The sequence below is a fragment of the Manacus vitellinus genome, unplaced genomic scaffold (genome assembly GCF_001715985.3).
Source record: "Manacus vitellinus isolate BGI_N305 unplaced genomic scaffold, ASM171598v3 scaffold_35_pilon, whole genome shotgun sequence".
In the NCBI taxonomy this organism is placed as follows: Eukaryota; Metazoa; Chordata; class Aves; order Passeriformes; family Pipridae; genus Manacus; species Manacus vitellinus.
In genome coordinates, this window is record NW_021940498.1 from 3020742 (window position 1) to 3034648 (window position 13907).

The 13907-nt window shown below is 36.9% G+C and overlaps 1 protein-coding gene across 3 annotated transcripts in view; it reads right to left on the reverse strand.

The window, feature by feature from the left end:
• The window catches only part of EPHA6 (EPH receptor A6), a 405075-nt gene that overhangs the window by 95775 nt on the left and 295393 nt on the right, over positions 1-13907 (reverse strand). For all 3 annotated transcript variants that reach the window (XM_029961479.1, XM_029961480.1, XM_029961478.1), the window contains 3 exons: positions 12838-12908; positions 9641-9766; positions 1301-1486 (listed from right to left, as the gene is read on the reverse strand). In XM_029961479.1, coding sequence (XP_029817339.1) covers positions 1301-1486; positions 9641-9766; positions 12838-12908 — 383 coding nt within the window. The remainder of the gene's footprint in view (positions 1-1300; positions 1487-9640; positions 9767-12837; positions 12909-13907) is intronic.

Genomic DNA, 13907 nt, shown 5'->3' on the forward strand with positions numbered 1-13907 from the left:
TAGTTCAGTATGAAGCAAGGAGCTAAATTCAATTAAGTTCCTACATATTTACATCTCTTGACAAAGGTCCCCAGAGCTGCTCAGCCTGGGTTAAGTTGTGTTCTTGTTTGCTGTCAGCAGAGCAGAGCAATGGCGAGACTAAAGCTGCATCTTTTCTGCAAGGCCATGGATTTTGTTAGTCTAGTAACCAAACATACCTAAATAATAATAAATTTACCCTTGCAATACTGTGTGAAGAAAGAAAAAGGTCCTCTTCTTCTTAATTTAGAACCACAGGGAGACAGATTTGCACATGGGCGGGTCATTCCATAAACCTGTTGCAATTCCATTCCAACAGCACGAGTTCAGGAGCTATACTTCCCTCTTTGTTCTAGTACTTTGTGTTTTCCAAACACAGCTTCTGATGTTGTAACAAGGTGAAAACAGGAAATATTCATAACATATTTACTGTATTTACTGTGAAGGTAAGAGGACATTATTGTTTTACACACACAACACTTCCCTTTAAAAGAAAAATATAAGTACTGCAAATTAGCAAGCAACATGGCTTAGTTGAGATGAATCAATTTTGAAAAGAAAATAGTTTTTTTAATTCCAGTTTTTTAATTCATTACTGGAAAAAGATGGCATTAAAGAAATGACATGTATGTTATTGTCTTTTTACTTAATACTTAAGTGAGCACTAGATATTTCAGCATTTCAGAAAAGTCCAGAACACCACTAAAAACGCTGGATTTCAGAGGCAAGGGATATTCTTGGCAGCCGCAACTGTTACGTACAGTAAGACATTTTGTAGATTATTCTGGAATTTTAGTAAAGTGAACAATAAGTTACAAAGTGTTTACATTTTATTTCTTTAAAACAGGAAATTTATCTCTTCTGGTACCGAAACCAGCAAGTCTCCACCAAATATATAATAAATACTTCTGCAAAAAGAAGAGTATAACTGATACTTTTCAAGACAATTTGACTTCATTGTCAACTCAGTTACTTTTATGGTTTTCTCCACTTGCCTACAGGCAATCTCTCCAGTCTATTTCATAAGAACCTGTAAAGACATCACTCAAATAAGGATGATTGTTGTTAAAAACTAAAACATTTCTAATTGAAAACAGATAGGCTTTGCATTTCCTACTCTGGTCCCGAACTTTGCAGTATCAACTGTCACTTCACGATTTGGAAGATTTCTGAGAACTGTAATGCATATTGAATGCGAACATAGATGCTTAATTTTGATACTAAGTGACATAGAATAGGAAAACCACCATCAAAGTCTTAACTAAAGATGTTAGTGACTTACTTTTTGTAACAACTCCTTCGAGGCGAATTATATTTGGGTGATCAAATTGTCCCATGATACTGGCCTCCCTCAGGAAATCTCTCCTCTGCCTGTCCATATAGCCACCTTTTAGAGTTTTAATTGCAACAGGGATCTCTCTTTTTCCTGGTGTCTTCAGACGTCCACTGCACACTTCTCCAAACTCACCTTAAATAGATAAAATACAGGTTAGATCACTCATAGTGCATGTACACAAAAATATTCAAGAAACCCACACAACTCTTAGAAGTGGGCAAGTTCCTGAATTTCATCACATCCCCGAAACCCAAAATATTCAACAGTGCTTCACAACAAATAATCACCTTTCCTTTGTGCCACACTGCGAGATCATGGGGACTTGTATCACTCTCAGATTTTGAGACTGAATTTTGATATCAATATGTGTGTGATATATAACTGAGAATGCCACAAGGAAGGAATGTAAGGACACTTGAGATTTTTATTCCAGTGATGACAAAATATCTATCTAAAATATCTATTTATAGTACTATTTATCTCTAGGGGTGAAATGCACTGAGACCTATATGATAAGAAAAACCCTGAGACCATCAGAATACTTGGCTATCCTCAAACTGTAGGAAGTATTTAAAAAGTACTTTGTGCTATGATGTCCCAGAAAAGCACTTGCACATGATTTATTTAAATAGACTCACACACCTACTTGAAATTAATTATGCATTTCCCTGTTCAGACACCCAAAGGCCAAGAGTTTCAGCAAATCTGGACTGAGTTGCATAACGAGAGGAATGTCAGAGCTTTTTCCCCCCGATGTTCTCCTGTGTACATTATGGCCTGTGAGGAACACATGTCCCTGCATTCCCTTCACACATTTACTAATCGAATTTGTATGGAAATCACAACTTTCCTCTGATCTTGAAGTCACTCAGAAGCTATTTAAAGCCCCTACCAAACATACTCTGCATGCCTGCAGGTCACTTTTCAATCGGTCATAATTCAGTAAATGAAAAGCAACGTTCACAAAAATATTTCAAAGCACTACGCAGTGCAGGGAACTTCCATAGCAAACCAAATTTTCTACCTCAGTCATTTGGGAATCAGAACTGCAAAAAACCAAAAAATGAATAATGAACAGATATATATGTCCAACCGGAGGAAATAAATTGTTACCCCCTCCATCAAGTGTTGTCTGAATTAGTTTTCCTTAAACTTTAAGGACAGAAGAAAAGAAAAGAAAATAGGAAAGCTCCATCATGTAATAGTGTGCCTTCAGATATTAACCAAGTCTAGAAGAGAGAGACCTTAAAGGCAGAAGCTTCACTTCAGAAAATCTGATGTTGCAGGATTAGAATGGATATTGTCATACAGTTTTTATTTTATTAGGTTCTGTCATTTCCACTAAAAGAAAACAAAGTTTTATTAGTCAATAAGATCCAGGAAGAGTGGAGGGATTAAAAGAACAGTTTCATAGCTAGTCTTTCACTTCAAAGACAGAGGTATCAACAAGTGCAAGAGTACAATTAACAGATGCTGAGCATAATCTCTGAATAAATTATCAGCTTCTGAAACAGATAAAAAAAAATAAAATTTCCCAGGTCTTCTTTGCACAAATCTCCCCTCTCCTCCCCTTCCCCCAATTTGTTTTATTTCTACTTAATTTTCAAAAACAAATTAAAGCATGTGCTTCCCTGAAGATGTGTGAAAATAGATGTCACAGAATCACAGAATCTGCTGAGCTGGAAGGGACCCACAAAGATCATGGAGTCCAACTCTTAGCCCTGCACAAGACCATCCCCAAGAGTCACACCACGTGTCACTAGACTAATGTTCTGGGAATCTTTTGACAAAAGTGGAAGTTGTAGAAGGATTTTCCTATATAATTTTTCCCCTTTAGAAGGCTTTCCCTAAAAGTTTGCTTGCCTGACTACTGAAAAAGTAGTGGCTAATTTGGACCTGTAAAGTCCTACCATAAAAGAAAGTCATGAAACCTGAATGCTTTGAAGGAAACATGGTGTATTAATTTTCTATGATATGTCCAGCAGAGCCAAAACACATCTCCAAAGCCACGATCTTATTTCACCTTACTGTTTCTTTCCAAATGAAATGCCTAAAATGAGAAAAATTTCCAATTTCTTTCTCTTGATGAAACAGTGAAAATTAAAAATAATGGAGCCTTAATATCCAGATTTTTAAAGAAATTTTGTGATCAATAAATCTGCAGAACTGCAAAATCTCATTTTTGAGAATAATTTGGAAAGCATACGTTATAGAATAAATGGTTTTGTTAACACAAGACTATACAAGAGTACTACAACTTCAGAATTTCATCCCTCAGGGACTGTAAAAGGCTGTTCACCAAGTGTTTTTAAATAAATTAAACTGAAAGGGGCAGGAGAAGGGCTTACAATCCCAAGATTTATTATCTCAACATCTAAAGCTGGAGAAGGAATATTGTGTCTTCGCCCTGACCTGTTCCTTTTACCTTTTTTGGATGCATGATTTGTAAAGTTGGAAAAGAATTTCACTGCCCTTGGATATTAGGATTGATAAACTGCTGAACATAAAGACTAACAGCAGGTTTTTTGTGACATGATGTCAAACAGACAGTAAGTGATCATCAGCTCCCAGAACACACAGTTCCTACATTTAGAAACCTAAAGTGTGTGTAATAACTTCTAATTCTGTTTTAGACTAGGTGGAAATCAATGATACAATTTAAAGCATTGTGTTATTTACATGGAGAGTTTGACAAGATTTCATCCCACAGTAACTTTTCTACTCTTTTCTTCAGATAAAGCATTTTCAATGTTTTCAAAGTCAAGGGGGAATGTGCTCAACAAAAGGGATTTTTTAAATCTAAGAATCTAAGTCTCATTGCTCAGGTTTGATGATAAACAAGATAAATGTTGACCCTGCAGCAGTAAAGGTTCATGACTGCATGTGTACTAAGTGGAACCTGAGAGCCAGATGTCAATGAAGTCGATGGCTTTCCTTGCTCCAGGGAAAAGGCTGATGATAACTAGAGGAAAAAATAGAGTTCAATGTCTGTTTAGTTTTAATAAAATTTAAATAATCCCTGGTTTAATGATCTAAACCTCATACATCTTACTGTGTGTTACACACAAAGAAGCTGATTGAGCAATCTAGAAACTTACCCTGTGCAAACCACACATCCCTTTTCTCACTCAGTCAGAGCATATGTGTTATTTACAGTGAAATAGGAATAGTCAGCCCCTTAAAAGAGAGATATGCAGTCTGGTATTACTACATGGGATCAAAACAAATGTCTTGCAGCACAGATAGTTGCTGTTGATACAACTGAAAGGTCACAGCACCAAATGCAGCTTGGCTCATTTTCCCATTTCAGTCATTACACCTGTAGGAGAACTAGCAGGAGATTGAGATTATAAAAAGACTATAGTCTACTCTCTGTGAAAAATTGAGGAGTTGGTCTCTTCCTTGAGTTTCAATATTCTAACAAAGGAAATAAGAGGCTAATTTTACCTGTTAAAACAGACTTGACAAAGTACCTCTGGGAATTCCTTCTTTGAAGAGGTGCTGAAGCCTTAAACCAAACAGCAAGAAGTGAGGGGGCAGAAAAAAGTGTCATGGGCAAGATAAAAACAAATAATATGATAAAATGTCAGTAGGTGCAGCAAGCTCAATATGAGAGTTGCTGAAAGGGACCATCTGAAGAAAATCTACGGTAACGAATTGATGGCAAATTTTGGGAACTGGCAAAAAGGCACATGGTGATCTTTGGAATAAACCAATATGAGATCTGATGGAATATTTGATATTAGTGATTAAAAAAAATCAGCCAAGAGTTTTGAATCCAAGAATATTCAATACAATATTAAACAATACTAAAACTTTGTCATAAGGAGCAGATAAAATAAAAGGGAATTGCACCATTTAAACAATTATCATTGTAACTATTGCTAGAAAGTGAGCTTCATTAATACATGTTTATTTGGTTGGTGTTATCACAAGCTAAGCAGGTAACACAAATAGGTCCTGTTTTGCTTTTTGGATTGTAATCTGCTTGTTATTACGAATTTTTTATCAAACTGCAAATTCCATTTTGGTTGTAAACTGTTTCCCCTACTGCATTTACCTTCCTGTTTGAGACAGGAGGACAGAGTGAGAAGATATTAGAAGAATAACAAAAAAGACCATTAACAGCTATTAACTTGGATAATTTTTCATTCAGTCAAAAGGTCTATAAAACTAGTTTTTTTGACTCAGATGAACTAGATGTAAGACAGGAGATGATGGGAAGCTGCTCAGGGGCAGAAATCTGTCTGTGCATCCATCTTGAATCTATATTTATGGGCAGATATTGTTACTTTAATGATGATATTTTGTGTCTACACCTGGAGTAGGTAAAGCCTGAATAATTTAGAGAGGACTTTGCAAGTTATGTAGTTCACTTTGCCTTGTTTTGTCCAAGGCATCAGAAAAAAGGACAGTAATTCAGAGTGTTTGGAGATGTGCTGGAATGCCAAAAGCGTGTCAGAGGGGAGACTGGGAGAGCTGAGATCAAACTTTCAATTAACTGTCTCCACAGAACATTGTGGTTGCCTTCAAAAACATCAGCTCAGTAAAAGTCAACCAGGAGGACCTGGAAAAGGATTTTAACAGAGGTTGCACCATTTTCTTCTTGAAGTAATCTCACAAACTCAGTGTCTATTATTAAACTGTTGCTGCTTTGCTTTTCTTACTCTTACCTGCCTAATGAGATGAATTTGCAATAGTAGCGTTAATTTAATCTACAAATAAATGTAGAGACATTACCTTTTTATTTTGGCTATGAAATCTTTGACTGTTGCTGGCCAAGTGTCATCTTGATCTTTGTTACTACTAAAGGCTATTTTCCAATCTGCTGTTTCTGCTAGAAGTTTTTGCTGCTTTTTCAATTTGACCATTTCTTGCCACCTTCTCTGAACCTTTTTTTAATATCTGATGGAAAATCATCGTTATTTGGAGCAGTCAGTGTGTAAGCAACAATTTTAGACATTTTCCTCTTTTTTTAATATCATATAATACTACCTTTATGTTACTAGGACTTGACACTGAAGGATCAGACCCAATTGTCTGTGTAACATGGTTAATAGGATCAGTTTTTAAAAACTGAAAATGAAAACTTTTAGTTCTTGAATGCAAATAATTGTTGTCTGAAAAATTAAAGTTACAGAAATTAAAACCGAAAATCATTGACCAAAATAAATTGCTAAAACAGAACAAATTTAAGAAATGCATCAATATCTTCTTAAAAGATATTGATGTTTCATTTTGTAAAAGATATTGATTTTTGGTTTCGCTTAGGTGAAAATTTAAGTATCTTTATAAGTAATTCTCCTGTGATAAGAAATGCATTTTATATCCAGTTGAAATGTTTAATATAGAATTAGAGAGAATTCATAGAGAAAGTTTTAGGACTGTTGTGAATTATGCTAATATGTTATGTCCCTTGGTAGCTATTAAAGAACTGTGTAAGAATTTGTAGTCTCTGTGCCTCAGCCATGGTATTTAACCTGTATCTTGCCTGCATAGAAATAGGTTTAAATTTCATTTCAAGCAGTTTGCAAGTCCTAGTAGGTGAATATTTTTGAAGATGGCAAATTGCCCAAGTAATTTTAGAAAAATAAAAAACATAAAAATAAAATGTCAAAGTATACACTCCCCCACATAAAAGAAAAGGGGGAAAGAAGCTGAGCAAAGAATTTTCATGAATTAATTGAGAGTAAGGACACAATTTTAATCTGAACTAAAATCAATAAACCCAATCCTTGCCTATGGTATTCAACTGCTTGGAAATCAGTAGTTACATTAGTGTTAGTGTTAATGTAGTTCAAAATGCTTTATAATCCAAGATATCAATATCTATAGTATGTCTGAAGAAAAGGAAGAAATAAAAGAAATCAGATAGAAGGTTTTCTGCAGAAATCAGCCCTCTGGGGGCTCTCTCAAGCTCATAATTTCAAAGCTGCACAGAACTACATATTTTGTGGCTTAAGCAATCAGGTGGACTGAAGTACTCCAGAGATATGGACTGCACTGGGAAACAGAACTGTCCCTCTTACTTTCAGGCCAATACTTTTCTCCCCTGTTTGTTAACAGACATGGTTTCATTTCTGTTATATTATTTACATCACCTTTTCTAGTGCATAAAGCACTTTTGAGCAACACTGAAGCTATTTCTGCTCTTGTCATTGTAGTAACGTATCATTAAATGAGGGATCTTAAGGGAAAAATACTTCTCCTTTCTAGAGTGACTAAGATATATGAAACAGAGATAAAAAAAAGGATCACAGTGCATTATGTCTTCTGACTAATTTTCCTGGCAATACTCTCCAACATGAGTTCTTTGGTGGGTTCACTATGAGCAAATTAAAACGAGGTTTTCTTTCCACTGAACCCCTTTTACAAGATGTAACTGATTTTTTAAGTCTGTTGTATTGTGAATGATTTCATTTTTTTTCTTCATGGCATTAAAGCTTAAGAAAGTAAATAAGGTAAAAGTAAGTAAGTAATAAAACAGCATTGTTAAAGAAAGCCCGGTAGCTCAAAGATGGGCACTGGAGCATGGAACACACTAAATAAATTTACATTGAGGTGAACATCTGTGCAGTCAGTACTGTAAGCACCTTTAACACAACAATTTACAAAATTTAGTCACTTTTAATATCTTGAGGACACAGAGAAATATCCATACTGTGTAATATGAAGACAGGGAGTGTTAATCTCCTTTGCAGGAAGAAATTATATTTCAGAGCTGGATTCTGTTCCTACATTCATCAAAATTTCTGACACAGACTCTCAGCTCTCCCACCTTCCCCTTCTGTTGGGGTTGAGAAATGATTAATTCTCCTCAGCCATTATAGGGTAACAACACAGAAAATGTAAAGTACCACAGGAACTCCAGACTCTCCTTGTCAGTCTGTTTTTTGTTTTAATTTGCTATAACTGTAAGAAACGTTGGTGGTCCTTCTGAATGGCATGTTGGTCATAAGCTGTGCATTGAGATCCACTAGTTAGGTAAGTTTGTAAGGCCCTTTTCTGGCCTTGTCTCTCTAAGTCCTCAATAAACCATGAACTGAGTAAAACACAGCAAACAATCTCAGGCCCTGGACAACAATGAAATGTTTTCTGCCCCACATAGTCAGAACACAAGAAATGGTTTTACAAGACTGTTTTTTACAAGTATTTCACTTTTGTTGTGTTAACCTCAAAGGTGTGTTTTCTGTCACCATTGAGCTGGTGACAATACCATCAGGACCTCTAGTGAACTCTAGAAGGCAACCATGAGCCTTTAACTCCACAAAGACTTTCCAGAAGTGAATGTGTGGGAATACTTGTACATCATTTTCCTGAGCAGTAAAACCTGACAATTAAACCAAACCTCAGACAAGAGGATAACACTTAATGCACGGAGTAGACATTGCACATCAACAAAAGTAGGATCCCTGAAAACACAAGGGGCACGTTATCTCCCCTAGGGAAAAAAGAACAATGTACATACAGGATGAATGAACTTCTGAAACATTATCAAACAGCTGTGAAGTGGCCTATAACCCCAGTGAGATGTTCTCAACTGAAGGTAAATGCTCCATACCTGAGAACAGTCTAAAACAATTGATCAGATGTAATTCCTTTCTGTCTCCACCACACACTTGAACTAATAGGGATATAGGAGGAGATCATGAAGCTATTTTTCCATTCATCCTGCTTTTCAAGTCCCCATCACCTTTCATACTGTCTCCACCTCCTTAACAGAATTTCCTTTTTCCCCTCTGCTAATGATCCTTCTCCACACAGGAAAGCCTGTCCCAAGCCAGCCTTTCCTTTCCCTCCCCTCATCCTCCCCCTGTTTTTTATTTGAGGATAACTTTTTCTCAGTCTTTTACATTCTGAACTTATCTCCCCACAGAAAGAAATTCTGATCTAATTTCACGCTCAGTGACTGAGAACACATGACAATAACTATGGCAAATGCTGAGTGACACAAGGGTTTGAGTGCATCTGGAAAAAAAACCAAACCCCTAACAAACACGGCAAAAAACCAACCCTACCCAGAAAAATTATAAAGCCCTAAAAAACATTTAGGATAAAATATTGTGTTGGAGAATCTCCCTTTAGAGAACTCCGGATTTAAATATGAAAATATTTGGAGCACTAGCTGGATACAACACCTCAGATACACCACACTTTAGAGAGGACTGTCAGAGAAACACACCCACAATTTTCTGCTATACTTGACCACTTGTGTTATCCTGGTGACTCAAGAAAAGCAGCCTTGCCAGGCCTGGACGTTTCTTTTTTAAGTGGGTATAGTTTTACCTGCCCCAATAACTCTTTCAATACGAATTCTTGAAGGATCTATCTCCTTTGCAAACTCATGGACAGCAAGAGATGGGTCTTCATACGTGTCTGGATCGATGTATGTTTTGAGTCCTGGGAAACGCACTGCAAAAAAACCAGAGAATAACAGGAATCAAGAACTTTGACATTGTGCACTGCAACAAGATTTATTTATTTATTTATTTTTAAACTAGACAACTGAAAGGATTGGAAATAAATTATTAAATCTTCCACGTTTAAAGTTCCAGAACCCAACAGAAGAGGATAATGACCCCAAATTACTAATGCTTGCTACTGATTTCGCAGAGCCAACTGCAAAATGCATGAGTTGTCCCCATTTGGGCCATCAAAGATTGAGCACAGGCTTAAACATTTCCTCTTATCTTTCAAGTGGTTTATTTAGGTGAGGCTTCTAAGACACTAATGAGCTGGTTCTTACAACTCCATAGACAGAGAACGATTCTCTGACAACCCAACACTAGCAAAAGCATTCCAAAGTACTGACTGAAAGCGTAAAAAGGTCCTGCTGGGCCCTGCTCAAACCTTCTGAGGTGTTCTGGGTGACTGAAAGCACGGATACTTCTTCAGGATTGGTGCATTGTTACAACAAACATCCTTCCAGTTTGCAATGATGACTGATAATCAGTGTTATCATATGGAATGGAGAAAATACCAGTATTAGTTTCTCTGAAGGTTATTTATACCTCTAGTTACTGTCAAGTTTGCCAGTTACATGAGTCCCAGAGTTTATTCTGTCCCATGGGAAGAAAATTTCAAAGGCCTTAATAAAACTCAGTCTTTGGTATTTAACTTGATAAGAGAGTGCTGAATTCTTATGCTGTTTTGTCTCTGTCCCAGATGAAAACAAGCATCTCCTGAGAAACAGCATTTCAGGCAGGAAAATTAAGAGGACAATAAAGTTTTTGGAAAATTCTTCCTAGGACAAAATATCAGCCCTAGTTAAATTGTAAGGAAAATGCAATTTTGATTTTGGGTATGTTAAATTACATTCTTCTTCTTCTTTTCTTTTCTTTTCTTTTTTTTTTTTTTTTTTTTTTTAAATTGTAAGCATTTCCTTTCTGAATTCTATTTAATATTTTAGTCTGAAGAGGCTCCTTGGAGCCTCAGTACTTAGCTTATATCCTTAAAGAATGCTTCAAGTACAGCTGGTAAATTTGGAAAATGCAGCAAGTCATGAGAAAATATGAGCTGGTCACTTGAAAGGCTGTCTAAAGTGACACCAAGTGAGGGTTCAGTGATATGGGGAAGAGCCTCAAGACTAGCAGCCAAGGCAGCTTATATTCCCCTTCACTGCTCCTTGGGCAATTTAGGCAACCTCTCCTTTACTTTGAAAACACGGGTTCCTAATTCACTCCTTTCATTTAGCAGTGGGTGGCTGAACATTCCTTTTACCAAACAGGTCAAATTTTTGAGATCCTTTCCTCTAAGGATGAGTCCTGGAGGACTGTGCTGCTTTGTCCTCCACTGGTCAGCTGGAACAACCAGAGAGCCAGGTGCAAGATGAGAACAAAAATATCCAAATCCATTTCCAAGGCTTTGATAATTCCTGGCTGTTTCCTTGGAGATGGCCGTGGCAAGAGTGGGATGGTGCCAGATGGCTTTGGAAGGCTCGGGCAAGCCATCATTTGCTGGCACTCCTGACATCCCTTATGTTCCTGAGTATGGCATGTTCAAGAACTTATCATTGTTTCTCTTGGACTGTCTGGATGGAAATCCTTTTCAGGCTGCTGCCATGTGATGATTAAGTTCTGGAAAACTTTCAATCCATTAACAGAAGTTGATGTAAATAATGCATCCACTTATCGGGATAAAAGGAGGCTACTGTAGCTGGGTCCAGAGAATCCCTTTAAAAAGAATTCAGCATTTCTCAGTCATTCCTCTTATCACTTAATAGCTGAGTCTAAAGCAGTTCATTATGTGATGAGCTTCAGCCAGTCTGGGAGTGGTCACCCTTATGCTGGTCCTGGGAGCGATTGCACAGTCCCAGGTGTTGTTTCAGGTTGAGATGGTGGATCCCAAATCCATAGGCAGCCTGCAGCTAGGCAAAGGTTGTTGCATGAAGGATGTATTTATGCAGGTGCTGTTTAGTGTAAAGGAGGGAATATTGTTGGCAGTACAGGCTTGGCTGCTGGGGTAAATCACAATAATTGCGCTTTATCCTTGGTTCTGTGGAGCACATACACGAGCAGACATTTGCCCCCTCCAGTGTGATGCTGAGATAACTTGAAATGACCGAGAAGCCTCTGAGATGAAGCTTTGTGTCAACATGAAATACAGGTACCATTTACCCCAGCCTGAAAGACACTGAATGAGGCTTTCTTTTAAATTCAGTCACAGATTCAGAGGCATAAATCAAACTCTCCTGCTGGAAGGCTTTTGTCCTCTTTAATTTCTGACCATGCTTGGAAACAAATGGCAAACAAATATTTCTAGGAAGTATACTTTATGGGTAAATGTACCCTTTTCCTTGACAGAAAGAGGCACTTGGCTAGATATAGTGGTGTCACCTGTAAAAAGATTTTACTTCTGGTGACTTAACTTCTGTGTTGATCACGGTATTTCCAGGGGTGCTACCAAAATGACGAAAAAATAAAATTTTGTACCCTTTGTATAATACCCTTGGAATAAAAAACCAGACTAGTAAGGCAACTAATTTAAACTAGGTAGCTAAACTAAACTATATGAACTGATGTACTGCCCGTGAGAGACTGGTAGGATTTTCTTTCACTGTACTGATCAGTGAGCAGGAACATGAGGAAAGACAACCCATTCCACTTCTTATTTCTTGGGTGGCTGGAAGTGTAGATCCCTAAATCCAAAGAGAACTAGATACAAATAAGTCACATAGTCACCAAGAGAGGAACTTTGAGGCAGAAATTTAATGTCAAGAACAACTGAGACGTCACAGAAATATGCACGAAAAACTGATTAAATATTAATAATTGAATGAAAAAAAACCCCATAATAACTAGAGTGAATTTAGTGAAATTGTTCAAGAGGACATAACCCCCCCCATCTTTGATGATGCAGACAGTAAGGAACTACTCAAATGACCAGATTAAAATAGCAGGGGAAAAAGCTATCCAGGAAACAATGAACATTCTTCATTTAAAACGTGATATAGATATTATGTAACACAGTGTTGAACTACTTACAATGTCCATTTTGCAAATGAGCCCTTCTTTTCTCCTCAGATTTCATTTTGGCCTTTATGTACCACTGGCATCTTTCAAGAAAACAAGTGAGGTTTTACATAAAATACTTGCCATGGATAAAATAAATGTACATTAAGTTTTATCTGCCCTGTTATGAAAACCAGAATCTTTGCATTTGGAATACACATTTAGTTATGAATCTAAAGAGGGAAATATGAAGAACTACAAATAGATTACATACAAAGAAAAACAGATCAGAGTTGAATTATTAGCATGAAAGTGACTACTTGAGTTTAAATTTCATTCAAAATTTTATTTCAGGTTTGACTCCTTCAAAGAATTCTGATACTTTAATAAATTATCACTTCCCTGCATTCCTGTTTGCATATGTAAGTTGGTGGTAATTAAACCTTATCCTATTAACTTTCATATACAGTGGGTGAAAAAAGCTCACATTTTCTTCCTAATTGAATAATAATGACTTCACTACATTTCATGAAAAAAGAAATATTTTTCTTCACATCAGGATCACTTTTTTTCTTTCTTTTTGCTGAGTGGTTCTGTGCAGTGTGAGCCAGGCACTCATTTATTTTTTCTTCTAAGATAGCAAATATCATACAGGATAAACATTAGGTTTTAGCATATGCCTCTATGATTACTATAAAATTGCAAATCCTTGGCAAACAACCCAAAACTCAGTGGAAGTTCGTGAATTGTCAGCAACCATATCTGACAACGCAAGGGTATATGTTGGAGAAAACTGCCACATGGCAAGTTTTTGGGTTCCTGGTAATGAAATCTTCCCCAGCCTGAATGCTGCCAACCTGTTAATGCTGATTTAGAGGGTCACATGGTAGCAGCAACTGTCTCAGTCAAGAAAAAAACAAAATATTTGATCTTGGTCTTGAAGCTCGCTCTCACCCTCTGAACAGCCTAAGAATTATTATTTAGAGGGAAACCTTTTGGTCTAAGGGCTGTTGAGGCACTGAACCCAGCGGAGAAGAGCAGTGCCCGGGGACATGTTATTTAGTGTACAGACATACAGTCCCAAAACCAGCTTGGAAAAAAAT